Source organism: Scyliorhinus torazame, chromosome 2 (genome assembly GCF_047496885.1).
Source record: "Scyliorhinus torazame isolate Kashiwa2021f chromosome 2, sScyTor2.1, whole genome shotgun sequence".
In the NCBI taxonomy this organism is placed as follows: domain Eukaryota; kingdom Metazoa; phylum Chordata; class Chondrichthyes; order Carcharhiniformes; family Scyliorhinidae; genus Scyliorhinus; species Scyliorhinus torazame.
The window spans coordinates 62,844,398-62,860,389 of record NC_092708.1 but is presented as its reverse complement, the minus strand read 5'-3'; the positions used below and the strand labels follow the sequence as shown (position 1 = coordinate 62,860,389).

The window sequence follows — 15,992 nt, the reverse complement described above, 5'->3', positions numbered from 1 at the left end:
TGCCGTGGGGCCACGAGGTCCTCCTCCCCCTCCTCGTCCTGTCGGTCAGGTGTCCCTCCAGCCTGGGCGGCTGCCGCCTGCCCCTCTGCGGCAGCCTGCGCTGCTTCTCTGGCACGCTCCTCCTCCTCCTCATCCAGGGCAACATGGACATTAGCGGCTGCCGCCACGGCGGCCAACATCGCTGGATGATCGGAAAACATGACGGCCTGGTTGGGGGGGGGGGGGGGGGGGGGCGGGGGGGAACGACGACATGTCATCATTGCCCATATCCCCTCCTTCCCCCCAGCCAGGTGGCATGGACCGCATGGGTCCAACTGTTGGAGGCTGGCACCTGGCCAGGTGGACCAACTCACTTGCCCTCACACCCCCCCTCCCCGGCACGGACCCTAACCTCCTCCCCGGCACGGACCCCCCCCCAACCTCCTCCCCGGCACGGACCCCCCCAACCTCCTCCCCGGCACGGACCCCAACCTCCTCCCATGCACGGACCACAACCTCCTCCCCGGCACGGACCCCCCATCCCCCTCCCCGGCACGGAACCCCCATCCCCCTCCCCGGCACGGACTCCCCCCCAACCTCCTCCTCGGCACGGACCCCCCATCCCCCTCCCCGGCACGGACCCCAACCTCCTCCCCGGCACGGACCCTCCTCCCGGCACTCCCCCGGAGCCCAGCCCACTCTAACCACCCCCCCCCGCCGCACACACACACACACAACCCGAGACACACCTCTCCCCACACAGTCAGACTGCGGCCACGCCATCGCCTGCCCAGAGCCAACCCCCCAGGCCGTCACTCACCTCCACGCTGGTCGGCGTGAACCTGGAGCACAGGGTCACGCCGATGAAAAGGAGGTTTGATTGACGTTGACGTGAACGGTCATCACATCGACGGGACTTCGGCCCATCCGGAAGGGAGAATATCGGCAGGCCGAAAATCGGCTGCCTTGCGCAGACCTGTGCCATTCTCCGAAGTCAGCGGCGCCATTAACGGCCCGCCGACTTTTCTCCCTTCGGAGACTTCGGCAACCGGCGGGGGCGGGATTCACGGCGGCCAACGGCCATTCTCCGACCCGCTGGGGGGTCGGAGAATGACGCCCCCTGTCTTTGAAGCAGGTCTCAGATAATAGAACAAAGACTGTTCTACTGTGTATGTTACACAGCTGGCAAGAGCAGGAAGCTGAAAACAGGCAGGACAAGAGATGGTGGATCAAAAAGGTCAATTGCTGCCGTTTCAGGGTTGCCAGAGGCCATGAGATCATTAAAGGAGTTGGAGAAGGGAGTCTCTGATGATTCTGTGCCATCGCGACTGTCGTCACCAAGAACAAGTTGAAGGCAAGCGTTGACAGTAAAAGAAACATGTGGCAACTGGGGCACCCCACCCACCCAGGCACCCCACCCACTCAGGCACCCGCTCCTTCAATCACCACCTGCTCCCTGTGACAGAGATTGTAGGTCGCACATTGGATGCCTCCATCACCTGAGAACTTATTTTTAGTGTGGAAGCAAGTTACACTCGATCCCTAGGGACTGCTTAAGAAGAAGAAGAACGTGGACTGCAGCAGATTAAGAAGGTATCTTTTCACCACATTCTCAAGGCCAAGGAGGGATGACCAACAAATATTGGCCTTGCCAGTGACTTTCGCATTTCAAGTCAAACAGAGAAAAATACAGGCCCAAATTTTCTAGCTCCCTGCGATCGGTTTTGCCCATTGGACACAGCTCACCATTGGCCCTCCTCGGGATTTTCAGTCGGCCACCACGGCATTTTGCATGGCTCACCTGTCCTGTCACCAGGGAACCTATGACAGGCGCGACTTCACTGTAAAGGGCCAGAAAATCCCTCCCACCGATAACTGAAGACAGAGGAGAATAAAACTCCATGATTTCTCCATTAGTAGTATATTATACTGACGCGTTACTGATATGATGTCTGAAAACAAAGTGTGTAAACTGTTTAAAAAGTATGAAATCAAATCCATTCTTTTCAACATTTTAAAAGTTCTGTTCTTCTTTTTTGCTTTTCTTTTATTTGCACTCTGTCATTGTTACTTGAATCTCCAGCCAGGATAATAAAGATTATGGAACTATCGTCTTCAATTTTCTCAGCTAGACAGAAGTGGGAATCTGTAAAATTGCTTGGTTAAGAAATACCAACTAATCTGTCCACCAGTCATTGTTAGCTAATTTTATGATTATATTTCATTGTTCACCCCAAATCAAATGTAACAAAATGCCTGCCAAAATTCCTCTGTGGACTCTTTTCAGCACAATGGTTAACAGATGTGTATCAAATTCTTGTGCATACTATTTAACAGAGTCATTAATCCTCCACATCATTACCTTGTTGACATTGATTTGTAATGGTAGCAATGCATGCATTAATGCATGTGTATGGAAAATTTCTGTCAGTCATTTTAACAATCATTTCAGGCTGTTCAAAGAGATGAGGTAATGCCTTCAGTAAAATAAAAGACAGGGATTTTATGTTATATTTGTTTGTTTGCAACTCATGTAACCGTTAACATATTCCCTTAAGATGTTTGCAATAAGTTAAATATGACCACTTTAAACAATGCTAAGCTCACTGAAGAATTTAAACTCCCTCATGTAGGTAGCAGGCAATGAGAAACAGCTGGCTTTGAAGACATTCAAAGCTTTGACATAAAGCCATCAACCAAGGGCCTACTATATGGAAATAGAATTTATTGAACATATGTCAAAGTGTATTCATAAAATACAGGTATTAAACAAGTTTCACTAATGTAGAGGCATATGCCAATCCAATGCAACCTAAAAATTAAACGGATCGGAATGAAACAATGTTAAGCTACTTTAGTTACCTTGTTCACAGCTTTCTTCATCACTGCCATCGAGACAATCAGTCTCTCCATCGCAATGCCATCTGACAGGAATACAGTGGCCATGCTTACACTGGAACTGATCTTCTTTACATTTAATTACACAGTCTTTCTGTTAATATAAATCACATGCAAGATTTAATTTAATAATGCTTGTTACCAATGGCATATGGCTAATTACAATGGAGTCAAAGATGACAAAATCATGCTGTTAAGCATCTGTTATAAGTTTAGAAGTATTAATGACGGGTAAAATGTGGTGCTTTTTTCTGATCAAGTAAAGGTGGCAAGAACAGTTAGCCATGTCACCCCAGGAACAGACAGTATTCTGTACACGGTGAACTAGAACAAGCAATTCACAAAACATGTATGAAAGTTCTGCACAGAATTATTTATGCATGGCAATTCTTTTCGAATTTTCAAAAGGCAACATGTTTGTACAGCAGAGACTGCCAAGCATCACATATTTAATTCTAACATTTTATTACGTTTAAACATCATTCATAATACATGAGGTGATGGGATATGCAAATTATTGTTTTAATATATCTGTTTAATTGCATCAGAATTCAGAGTTCTTGATCTTCAAAGGGGCTCACTAAAATCCCTGGTGATTTTCTAACAGTTCCTACTGTTTTGCACTGAAAAGTTCAAATTCTTCAGTATGATGTTGTTTGTGTCAAATTGTCATAGTTTATTAACTTGGGGTGGGGGGGGGGGGGGGGGGGGGTGGGGGGCGGGGAACTACACTCTTTGCACCTATCAGGGCTTTTGCCTCCATTTCCCTGTCCAGGGGTAGCTTTTCTGCTTAGGACAACAAACCACCTGTGAGCATATCGCACTCAAAGGAACCGTGGGGCGGAATCTTACCATAATTTTTCAAAGTGTCAGTTCAGGCGAGAAAACTCACTGAATAGTCAGCCTCTTTAACAAAGTTTTTTTCTCACATGATAAACGCCACGCTTGCGGCGGCTTCCCTCTGATCTGCTCGCGCCAGAAAAAGTAATCTCTATAACCAGTGGGGCCCCTCTAGCACTCTGGAGCACTTGTTCCAAGTCCAGTCAGGGGGCAATGACTGCCAGGTAGACAGCACCATGTCTTACAGACTGAGACCTCAGCAAACCTCTTGATGACATCGAGCAGACGCGGGAAACTTTATACCGACGGTCGGGCAGATGTCCAGCTCATGAAGTGACTAACCCCGCCAGGAGCTGTGGCTGCGATTGTGAAAGCCAGCACACTCCAAAAGGGGACGGGACTGCAGAGTCATAAGAAGCTAAATGATCTTCTTCGTGCAGCCAGGGTAAGTCTCCCTCAGCAACCCCTTAACATAGCCCTCATACTATCAGGGTGATCTCACTCCTACCCACCTCGAGGGATCACAGCGCTTGCCATGCACAACCTCTCCCCCCACCCAGTACCTCCAGTGCCCCTCAAATGCCTGCTGCCACCCACTTCCTATGCCTTCCAGCCACCATCCCCATCTGATGTGGCACGACTCCCACCTACACACTTCCTGCATTAGCGTGGCCCCTTTAAGGGACGATCTTTCGTGGACCACGGTACCCACTCACGGCCTACCGCGGAGGAGCGTGCAAACCCTGACCAATGGGGAAAAAGCACGGTACCCTGGGGGCAGGGGTATTGACCTGGGAGTCAAGAATTAAAGACCTTGTTTGCTTCAGATGCAACAGAAAAGGCCACATTCAATTACGTTCCTGTGACAGAAACATACCACGTCTTCAATGCATGAAGTAGAGAAGACCTACTTCTACTTCTGCTCCACCAACCACGTCAAATTGAGCTTGTGCAGGGCCCCCCAGCTCCCAGCCACCCCCAGCTCCCAGCCACCTGGATCCCCAAGTACCGAAAGTTCCTTTCCACCCTCTTCAATGGTAGGTCGTCTATCCCCCTTCCCTGGTCCCCTGGATGCACCACAAAGAGCTCACTTTTCCCTACGTTGAGCTTATAGCCCGAGAAGTCCCCAAACTCCCTTAGGATCCGCATGACCTCCACCATCCCCTCCACTGGATCTGCCACATACAGCAACAGGTCAGCCGCATACAGCGACACCCGATGTTCCTCTCCCCCTCGGACCAGCCCCCTCCATTTCCTGGACTCCCTTAGTGCCATGGCCAAAGGCTCAATTGCCAATGCAAACAACAAGAGGGTCGGGGCACCCCTGCTTCGTCCCTCGGTACAGCCGAAAGTGCTCCGACCTCCGCCGATTCGTAGCCACACTCGTCACCTGGGCTCTATATAGGAGCCTGACCCAACTGATAAACCGCTCCCCGAACCCAAACCTCTGCAACACTTCCCAAAGATACTCCCACTTCACCCGGTCGAAGGCCTTCTCCGCGTCCATAGCTGCCACTACCTCCGCCTCTCCCTCCACCGATGGCATCATAATCACGTTGAGGAGCCTCCACACATTAGTGTTTAGCTGCCTGCCCTTTACAAATCCCGTCTGGTCCTCATGAATCACCCCAGGGACACAGTCCTCAATTCTCGTAGCCAGCACTTTTGCCAGCAACTTAGCATCCACATTGAGGAGTGAGATCGGTCTATATGACCCACATTGCAGTGGGTCCTTCTCCCGCTTCAGAATCAGCGAGATCAGCGCCCCGGACATTGTCGGAGGCATGTTCCCCAATCCTTTAATCAGCTCCTCCAACCCAATTGGCGCCCCTAAACCAGCCACCTCCTGCTCCTCCACCCTCGGGAACCTCAGTTGATCCAAAGATCGTCGCATCCCCTCAGATCTGTACAGCTCCTCATAGAAGTCCTTAAATACCTCATTTACTCTCACTGCACTCCGCACTGTATTCCCCCTGCTATCCTTAACTCCACCTATCTCCCTCGCTGCCACCCTCTTACGAAGCTGGTGTGCCAGCATGCGGCTCGCCTTCTCCCCATACTCGTACGTTGCCCCCTGTGCTTTCATCCACTGTGCCTCTGCTTTCCCTGTGGTCAATAGGTCAAACTCCGTCTGAAGGCTTCGCCGCTCCCTAAGTAGTCCCTCCTCGGGGGCCTCTGCATATCTCCTGTCCACCCTTAAGATCTCCCCCACCAACCTCTCCCTCTCCCTGCCCTCACTCTTCTCCCTGTGGGCCCTAATGGAGATGAACTCTCCCCTGACCGCCGCCTTCAACGCCTCCCAGACTACCCCCACCTGCACCTCTCCGTTGTCATTGGCCTCCAAGTATCTCTCAATGCACCCCCGCACCCTCCCACACACCTCCTCATCCGCCAGTAATCCCACATCAAGATGCCACAGCGGGCGCTGGTCCCTCTCCTCTCCTAACTCCAGCTCCACACAGTGCGGGGCGTGGTCTGAGATGGCTATGGCCGAATACTCTGTTCCTTCCACTTTCGGGATTAGTGCCCTACTCAAAACAAAAAAATCTATCCGGGGGTAGGCTCTATGTACATGGAAAAGAATGAGAATTCCCTGGCCAGGGGCCTAGCAAACCTCCATGGATCCACTTCCCCCCATCTGGTCCATAAACCCCCTAAGCACCTTGGCCGCAGCCGGCCTCTTCCCCGTCTTGGATCTGGAGCGATCTAATGCTGGATCCAGCACCGTGTTGAAATCCCCCCCCATTATCAAGCTTCCTGCCTCCAGGTCCGGAATCCGACCCAGCATGCGCTTCATAAATCCGGCATCATCACAGTTTGTGGCGTATACGTTTACCAGTACCACCCACACCCCCTGCAACCTACCGTTCACCACCACGTATCGACCTCCATTATCCACTACAATATTCTTGGCCTCAAACGACACCCGCTTCCCCACCAGTATTGCAACCCCTCTGTTCTTCGCATCCAGCCCCGAATGGAATACCTGTCCTACCCATCCCTTTCTCAACCTGACCTGGTCTGCCACCTTCAAATGTGTCTCCTGAAGCATGACCACGTCTGCCTTCAGTCCCTTTAAGTGCACGAACACTCGGGCCCTCTTAACCGGCCCATTCAGGCCCCTCACATTCCAAGTTATCAGCCGGATTGGGGGGCTTCTCACCCCACCTCCCTGCCGACTAGCCATCTCCTTTTCTAGGCCAGTCACGTGCCCGCGTCTCCCACACCCTCCAGTCCCCCAGACGGCGGACCCCCGCCCCGAGCACCTCTCCTATTTCCAGTTCCCCATTGGCCAATGCAGCAGCAACCCTATATCCCCCCCTGCCCCCCTCCCCCCGTTAGATCCATATCTAGCTCTTTTGCTCCCCCCATAACACTCCCGTAAGTCAGCTGACTCCTGCTGACCCCGGCCTCTCCCGCTTTCCCATCGACCCCCCCAGTGTGGGAATCCCCCCTCCCCCTCCTCCCTAGCAGTCAGTGTGCGCTCCTCCGACCCCCACCGCCATCCCTCCCTAGCGCGGGAAAAAGCCCGCGCTTTCCTGAGCCGGCCCCGCCCCCTCTGGCGCAGCTCCCTTTGCGGCCTTATCTCAATTCCCCCATCCCCGGGCCTCCCCTCCCTCCAACACCGGCGCCCACACTCTCCCACAGTCTCCCCATCAAATTCCTTCACCCATCCCCATCCAGCACCCAACCAAGGGAACATTCCCTACACGTAGTGAAAAACCATATATACAGCAGAGATCCCCCCCCACAACCACAGACCCTCAATTTGAGTCCAACTTTTCAGTCTGTATAAAGCTCCAAGCCTCCTCAGGCGTTTCGAAATAGTGGTGCCGATCTTGGAATGTGACCCACAATCGCGCTGGCTGCAGCATACCGAACTTCACCCCCTTCCGATGGAGCACCACCTTGGCCCGATTAAAGCCAGCTCTCTTCTTGGCCACCTCTGCACTCCAGTCCTGGTAGATTCGGATCTCCGTGTTCTCCCACCTGCTGCTCCGCTCTTTCTTGGCCCATCTCAAGACACACTCTCTATCCATAAAGCGGTGAAACCTCACCACTACAGCCCTTGGCGGCCCGTTGGCCTTGGGTCTCCTTGCCAGGATCCGATGAGCCCCATCTAGCTCCAGGGGGCTCGGGAAGGCTCCCACGCCCATCAGCGAATTGAGCATCGTGCTCACATATGCCCCGGTATCGGGCCCCTCAACTCCTTCAGGGAGACCCAGAATCCGAAGATTCTTCCTCCTCGACCTATTCTCCAGGTCCTCAAATATTTCCGCCCACCTCTTATGCAGTGCCTCTTGTGCCTCCACCTTCACCGCCAGGCCCAAGATCTCATCCTCGTTTTCCGAGGCTTTCTGCCGCACCTCCCGGATCGCCGCCCCCTGGCCCCTCTGGGTCTCCACTAGCTTCTCAATCGCCGCCTTCATCGGCGGCAGCATTTCTGTCTTCAGCTCCTCAAAGCAGCGTTTAAGAAACTCCTGCTGCTCCTGCGACCACTGCGCCCATGCTGCTTGGTCTCCACCTGCCGCCATCTTGCTTTTTCTCCCTCTCACTTTTTGCTGCTCCAAGATCCCTTTTTTCACCGCTCCACTCCTGGTCCAATCCATATACTGTCGGGGGGACCTTGCTGTCACCTTCCCACTCTGGAAGCCGTCGAACAAGTGCCGTTGGGGCCCCTCTAGAGAGCCCTAAAGTCCGTTCCCGGCAGGAGCTGCCGAACGTGCGACCTATTCAGGCATGGCTGCAACCGGAATTCCCCCTGCCACCTCTCTTGAATAAGGTGGATGATGAGAAAATTCACCATAACGTCTTGCACTGGGGGCCACACCTATGTCGTCTCTGTTATGTAGATGTGCGCATGAGCCTTGGAATTCAAGGCTTGGGGGCTAGGCTTCCAACTTTTTGATTAATATAACCCCCAGCTCTCAAGGTTAAGTGAGTCTTCCAACTTGCACAGCCAGCCATCGATACACAATTCCTATGCAGAGTCTGCACATTCTCCTCGTGCCTGTGTGGGTTTCCTCCGGGTGCTCCAGTTTCCTCCCACAAGTTGCGAAAGACGTACTTGTTAGGTGAATTGAACATTCTGAATTCCTCCTCAGTGTACCCGAACAGACATTGAAGTGTGGCGACGGGGGGATTTTCACAGTAACTTTGTTGCAGTGCAATGTAAGCCTACTTGTGACACTAATAAAGATTATTATTATTAGAATCGAGTGTTGGGCAAAAAATCGGTGCCATCTAACTATAATTAAAAGGTCCTCACCATTTCAAAAGCAGTTAAGTACTTTGTACTCAGAAAAAGAGGAAGTTATGTCCTAGATGTTTATAAACATTCTGGATAGCTTCACAGCACGGTGTTTGACATGCAGTCAAGTGTGAAGGGAATGTAAAATAAACAGTCCAGACACCTGGCTGTCCAGAAGCTATTACCATGTCAGTTACAGCTAAATAAAAGCTATTTCCCTTTGAAAGTGAATAGAAGCCTCACAGATCAAAAGATCTGAGGGGATTTAAATCCTTTTGATGTGGTTTGGCTTTCTATGAAGTAACAGCTGCTGCTTTCAGCACTTCATACTGAGGTATCAAGTGTAAGGGCTGTGAAGTGAAAAAGCAGGGATTTTTCACTATATCTGCCTGGACTGCTTTTCAACTTCCAGGCATAGGTGACAGATGGGTTGGTCTCTGATATGGGGTGCCTTTGATATGGGGGAGTCAGATTGGTGGTGGTCTTATCAGGGTGGTCTCTAATATGGGGATCTCTGATATGGGGAGTTTGTTTGGGGAGGTCTCTGTTGGAGAGGTCTCTGATATGGAGGGATTTGGTGTGGGGATATGAAGGGGGGAGGTCTGATGGGGTCTCAGTTGGGGGTTTGATGGGTGTCTCTCTTGGGGACTAATAGGGGGTCTCTGTTCGGGGTCTGATGGGGCATCTTTGTTGGGGGTCTGAAGGGGATTTGTGTCACTCTCAAGTGTGCGGGCTATCGGGATATGGAGGATGACCCGTAATTCCCGTGGTGGTGGGCGGGAGGGGGAAGGATGACCCTCCTTGTCAGCTGGGGAGGGGCATGATTTGCAATGTACGGGGAGGGGGGAGCTAAAGAGGGGACAGCCACCAGATCTTGGTATCGGGCTGCCCATTCAAATTGGTATCCCAATAACTGAATTCCTGTGAGCTCCCCGCCATGCATAACTTTGCATGGCAAGGGACAGGGAGTCGCCCCTGGGTGCTGCTATTGGCGTCAGCGCAGACCAGGAGTGATTCTACTCTGGCAGGAGAACTTTGTCTCCCAAACGGAGAATCCTGTCCTAAGTTTTATTTTGTATGTGAAAACTAGTGCAAATCATGCCAGCTGTCCAGCGCCATGCCCATGGCAAATCTCTCACACTTAGCCACTGGACGCGATTCTCCAGAAAGATTTCTAAGTGTGGTAGTAAGCGGGAACTGCTGCGAGCTTCCAGGCACTGGGCCCAGCGAGGCCGGCAGTGCTATTCAATGTTAATTGGTCCACTTAACGAGGTCCCAAGAGTTCTCGCCCCCTGGTGCCAGCACCGTGCTCACCAGGCCCCTCTAAGAAGGTTGAGCAACACTTAAGCACCTCCATCACAGCCAACGCCAGCCAGCTAACAGCAATGGCGCCCAGGAGACCGGTGCCAAGATTCAGGGATGCGGGTCTGGCCAGGCTCCTAAGTGCAGTGGAAGACAGGAGGGATGTCCTGTTCCCCCGAGGGTCCTGGAGGGTCAGTCACAGGGCAGCCCGTCCTGCCTGGGATGAGGTAGCGGCGGCTGTGAACGGCGGGAGTGTGACCAGGAGGACTGACATCCAGTGCCAAAAAAAGGTCAATGACCTACACCGGGCAGCATGAGTGAGTAGACACTAATCCCCCCCCCCTCACCCATGACTCTGTCCATCCCCTACTCTTTATTCGACCCCCAATCCTCCACCCACCACCCCTCCCCCTTCAACCACCCCCTCCCCAACCCTTCCTTCACACCCTCCCTCCCACCACTATGAACCACGCATGTGGCTCACAATGCCCTCTCTGTGTCACCTCAGGAAAAGCTCTCCCACAAACAGCGGGAGAGGGCCCAGACTGGCGGTGGGGTGCTAGAAATAAGAATCATCACCTCCATCGAGGATCGGGCCCTGGAGGTTATTGGGGTGGCCAAGGACAGAGCGGCCACCAACAGGGAGGGGGGTGGACGCTGCAGAGGTGAGGAACCACCGAGCTCCACCTGGAGCACCTGTCAAATGTGAGTTGTTATTTCCTTACTGACTGACCCATCCCTCCCACTGACCACATGTCCACTTTCCCGCAGGTCCTCCAGCTGACAGCGCTAGCCCAGCCCATCCCTCTCCAGCCACCCAGAGAACACCTCGGAGGGCAGCTCTGAGGAAGACACGATCGAGGCGACACAACTGTCGTGGCCACCTCCACCAGCATAGATATTTGCATCTCAGTGGGAAATGTTAGTGGACAGGCTTCTGGGGCACAGTCTGGTGAGCACCACATTGCTGCTGATACACATCAGGTGGAGGCAGCATCCCCCAGGCGAGTCAGCAGGCAGAAGTTTGCTGGATTCCAGGACCCAGCAGGGTCTCAACCTGATGCTGAGCCTGTGGAAAAGTATTCACGGAGCTGATGGAGATGATAGGGAGCAGTCAGCACATTCAGAGGGAGATGTCAGCAACATTCCAGCAGATTCATGGCCGATTTGAGGAGTCACAGAGGCTACAGGTGCAGAGGATGTCGCTGGTAATGCGTGGCACCTAGGCTAGCACTGCTAGGTTGGCGACCGCAGTGGAAAGCCTGGAGCACGATGTCAGCACCATTAGTGAAGATGTCCAAGGCGTTGCACAGTCAGTGACGGCCATGGCCGAAGGTCTCGACAAAATATCTGCCTCGCTGTACCAGGCTGACCTTTATGAGGTTCTGTGGGGCATGTCCCGCTCTCAGATGAAAATGGTGAGGCACTATGGAGTTTGTCCCAGTCGCAGGATGACATTCCTGAAGTGCTACAGAGCATGTCCCAATCACTAAAGAGCACCGCCGAGAGTGTTGACACGAGGGTGACCCATCAGGCTGGCAGAGCCAGATGATGCAGGGGCATCCGGAGCTCGGACCAGCTGCCTCTCTGTCCCATGATGAACCCAAGGGCCCTATGGTCACCAAGCGGGACGGGAGTGCTGAGTGCCAACCCGGAACCATTCCATGGAGTGGTGATGATGGCCACCAGCTCCACAGAGTTCCGCCCCTCCGATGAGGCCGCATCTCACAGCCAGCACTTGGGAAAGGGCAGCACTGCTGTGCAGCGCCGTCAACAAATAAGCCGGACCCTCAGGCCCCAGATCCCCCAGAGGATGTCCGCCAGATGCAACGAAGGCCACGGGACGTCGTAAGGAGCTGGCTGCCTCCACCTCTGATGTACATCCTGGGAATACACATAGATGTAGCGGTAGAGCTAGGAAGGCAAAACACATCGAGGATCACTGAGGGTAGCGGGAGGAGTGGGGTGAGGGGGATGAGGGGGAGGGATGCGGAACCATTGGGAGGGTGGGGAATTGTTACACACAATAAACACCCTTGTGCACAACCAGTATGATGCCTCTGTCACTTTCTTCCACAATGCGGGCCGACCTCCGAACCTGTGGCCCATCTCTCCAGGCATCTCCCCCTCCCCGTGGCACTCACCCACCCTCAGGCTGTGGACATGTCCCCGGAGCTGTGTCTCCCATCCCCTGGGTGTTCTAATGTTGGCTGCTGCGTGTGCGGTGTTGCCTCCCGCAGTGTTCAGGCACAGTGTCCAGGCATCGCGGTCTGATAGGATGTTAGGCAATGACTCCCATGAGCTACATGGCCCGCCTACCCACGGGAATCCACTTGGGTTGTGTGAAGTGCTCACTTCACCATGACTGCCAATTTCCTATTAACAATAGCCTTCAGCCGCACGGCCAGAGGCCTTGGCATTTGGTGGGTGCTATGGGTGGTCAGTGAGGAAAACGGGTAGGGATAAGGGTTGCCTCCGGAATGGGTATACACGATCCAAGGTTGCCCTCTGGTTGCCCCCCAGTGCCTCCCCTCGACTCTCCTATGGCGGTCCCCCCCCCCCCTGCGGAGCATCCCCCACCCCAAACCGAGGGTCCCCCACTCCCCGCTGAGCACTAGGGTAGCTTGCGCTGCGCCCGGGCTCTTTGCTTGTGAGCAAAATGGCTACTCACCTCCTCAGCTCCCCACAGAAGCCCTTCTGCCATGTTCATGCTTTTAAAACAGCATACTAATCCACACCAGGGTGAGCACTTGCTGAGGAGGCCGATGAAAGAAGGGAGGCCATTGGCTATGGGGTTGCTCCCGTTAGCTGTATGGAAATAGGGCTTAAATAGTGATAATTGGTTTCTCGCCAAATACGGCGAGATCCCGATTTCGCCGACGGGAGCGGGCCGCTTGCATCATGAACTGTTTAGCATCTGCCATGGTCCTCATTTTCGGCCTCTCCCGCTATTCACCGACCTTGTTTCGCTTGATCGATAGGGCAACGAGGTCAGAGAATTGCGGCAATTAATTTTGTTTTGGGAGCCATAAAAGTGAAGTGTGGGACCTGAAGACGCTGCCCTTTTTAAAAATGCCCTCCGACTCCTCTCCCCACCAAAAGGATTGTTGGTGTCAGGATCCTCACAAAAGGGGTGGGATTTTCCGCCGGCGGGATGCTCCATTTTGCCTGCGCCCGGGGGTTTCCCAACGGCATAGGGCTGCCCCACAATGGGAAATCCCGTTGACTGGCCGGCGTAACGGAGAATCCCGCCGGTGGGTCGAGGCAGAAATGTGGTGCAGCAGGGCGGAGAATCCAGCCCAGGGTCTCCCTTCAGGCTCTTGCTCCTTCGAACCGGCACCAGGCCACCCTCAATCGGCAGCACCAGCGCGCCCCCCACCCCCAGATCAGGGACGCCCCACTGTGAGGTAGCCAAAGGCCGTTCCTATACGCTCTTCATAGTCACGCCCCCTTTCACGCCACCCCTTCATGCCCTCCCCTCAGTCTCCCATCAGCTCTCCCATTTCCCCTTTCAGGCCACGACTCTTGGCAGTCCCAACTTGGCAGTGCCCCCCACACTGCCAACCTTGCATTGCCAGATTGGCACTGCCAGGATCCAAGGGGAATTTGCCAGGGTGCCAGGGGGCACTGCTAGGGCACTGCCCTGCCATGTCCCCAACCACCCGAAGGATCCAATGGCCTCCGAGTGACCACAGGCCGGGGGCATCAGGGGCGCTCACGCTATTCTCACGGGAGAGTGGGATGTGCACTGTGCATATCACCGGCTGAGAATCACCCCCTGTGGCTTAGCTTTCGGTTTTATTCATGACCTTCAGAGTTTGAATGTTTCTCCTTTGTCTTGGTGGCTTGGCCAAATATTTAAGTTGAGGTTTGACCAGAGTATTATAAAGTTTTAACGTGACATCTCGGAATTCGACTCCACTGATTTAACAATGTAGTTCAGCATTCCATTTATTTTGTCAATTGCTGTGCCACCGTGACTGGGAATGTCAAGTGTCAAGTCTGCAGCTAACTCTAAATCACTTTCAATTTCTTCCTTCGCTATTTCAACACCATAAATAGAATAAATGTACTGCCAATTTTTTCTTCCAATGTGAAATAAATTACGTTTAACTGCACTGAATTTCATCTGTCACAGACCCGCCCACTTTATCTAACTGATTTTCTCATTCCCTGTCAGCTGCAGACTCAACAACCGCCTTCTGCTTCTTCAGGTTAATATTGCTTGTGAATTTGACCAATTTATTTTGGATCCAATCCAATAGTCACTGTTTAGTTGACAAACAGCAAAGTTCCAGTCTTGATCTTGGGAACATTTCACTCAGCACTACTCCTGTGCCCTAACATCACACTGCTGACATATTTTCGGTGGGATTCTCCGTTTTTGAGGCGAAGCGCAGAGGATCTGTGGCGTTTTACGCGAAAAAAATCAGCGGTGCCCCCTCACCGATCCTACGACTGGTGAGGGGCTAGCAGCCGTGCCGCGTAAAAACCCAGCTTCCACGATATAAACGGATGGAGAATGGCTGGGTCTGTGACTGCGCATTTGCATGGCGAAGACCTGCAACGGTCGAGCCGTAAAACCCTAACCTGCCAGATAGTGCCCCCCTGGCCAACCCCTGGCCACCCCTTAGCCACCCCCTACCAGTCTCCCAACTCTCGCGGAAGCCCCCACTCCGGCAGTGTGGCTTCCGCCCAACTGTGGCGCCACTGGACACAGTCCGCACCCGCCACGCTGGGTTCCCGACCGCTGAGACCACACGTCAACTGCGCAGTTGTGAACTCAGCCCACCAGGGGCGGAGCTGACACGCTGAGACCGTCCCAACGGCATGCGGTGTACGCCACGATGAGGCCGTTTTGGAGAGGGCGGAGCATACAAAACATGCTTCAAACTGGCCCTGCTTTCGGCATCAAAAGGGATTCTCCGCCCGATTGTCAATTACGAAATCAGCGGCGTGGAATGGAGAATCCCGCCCTTTATCTTTCCTTTTCAGTTTTATTTCTCTTCACCTCCCTGTTCTGATTTATGACATGCTTTAATATTGCCTATTTGACCAAATTTCCATGGCAAGTTTTCTGCTCGCCATCTGCAGCAGAAATACCAAGAACAAAATCCTGATGCTGTACGCCACCTTTTGTTGACCTAACTAACGCCTTTGACACTGTTAGCCCTGAAGAGCTCTGGAAGTTTATGAGCAAGTTTGGGTGCCCAGACAAATTCATTAAGATGGTTCGACAGTTCCACAATGGCATGTAGGCCTGCACCTTGATGACAATGAGACTTCAGCCCCCTTATTTGCCACCAATGGAGTGAAACAGGTCTGCGTTTGATACAGTGAAGGAACAGTAATATATTTCCAAGTCAGGGTGGTGATAGATATGGAGGGGAACCTCCAGGTGGTGCTGTTCCCAGGTATTTGCTGCTCTTGTCCTTCTAGATTACAGTGGTCATGGGTTTGGAAGGTGCTGCCTCAGGAATCCTGGTGAGTTCCTGCATTGCATCTTTTAGATGGTACGCACGGTTGCTACTGTGTGTTGGTGGTGGAGGGATTGAGTATTTATGAAAGGTGTAGCAATCAAAGCGGGTTGCTTTGTCCTAGATTGTGTTCAGCTCCGTGAGTATTGTTGAAGCTACATTTATGGAGGCAAGTAAGAGGATTCCATTACACTCCTGACTTGTGCCTTGTAGATGGCGGACAGGCTTTGGGGGGTCAGGAAGTG

The 15,992-nt window shown here is 53.1% G+C and overlaps 1 protein-coding gene across 1 annotated transcript in view; it reads right to left on the bottom strand.

Annotated features, from left to right (window-relative positions):
• LOC140406652 (low-density lipoprotein receptor-related protein 1-like) overlaps nucleotides 1-15,992 on the bottom strand; it is a 1,475,832-nt gene that overhangs the window by 167,439 nt on the left and 1,292,401 nt on the right. The window contains exon 64 of the mRNA XM_072494659.1: nucleotides 2,842-2,971. Within this exon, the coding sequence (XP_072350760.1) occupies nucleotides 2,842-2,971 (130 nt within the window). The remainder of the gene's footprint in view (nucleotides 1-2,841; nucleotides 2,972-15,992) is intronic.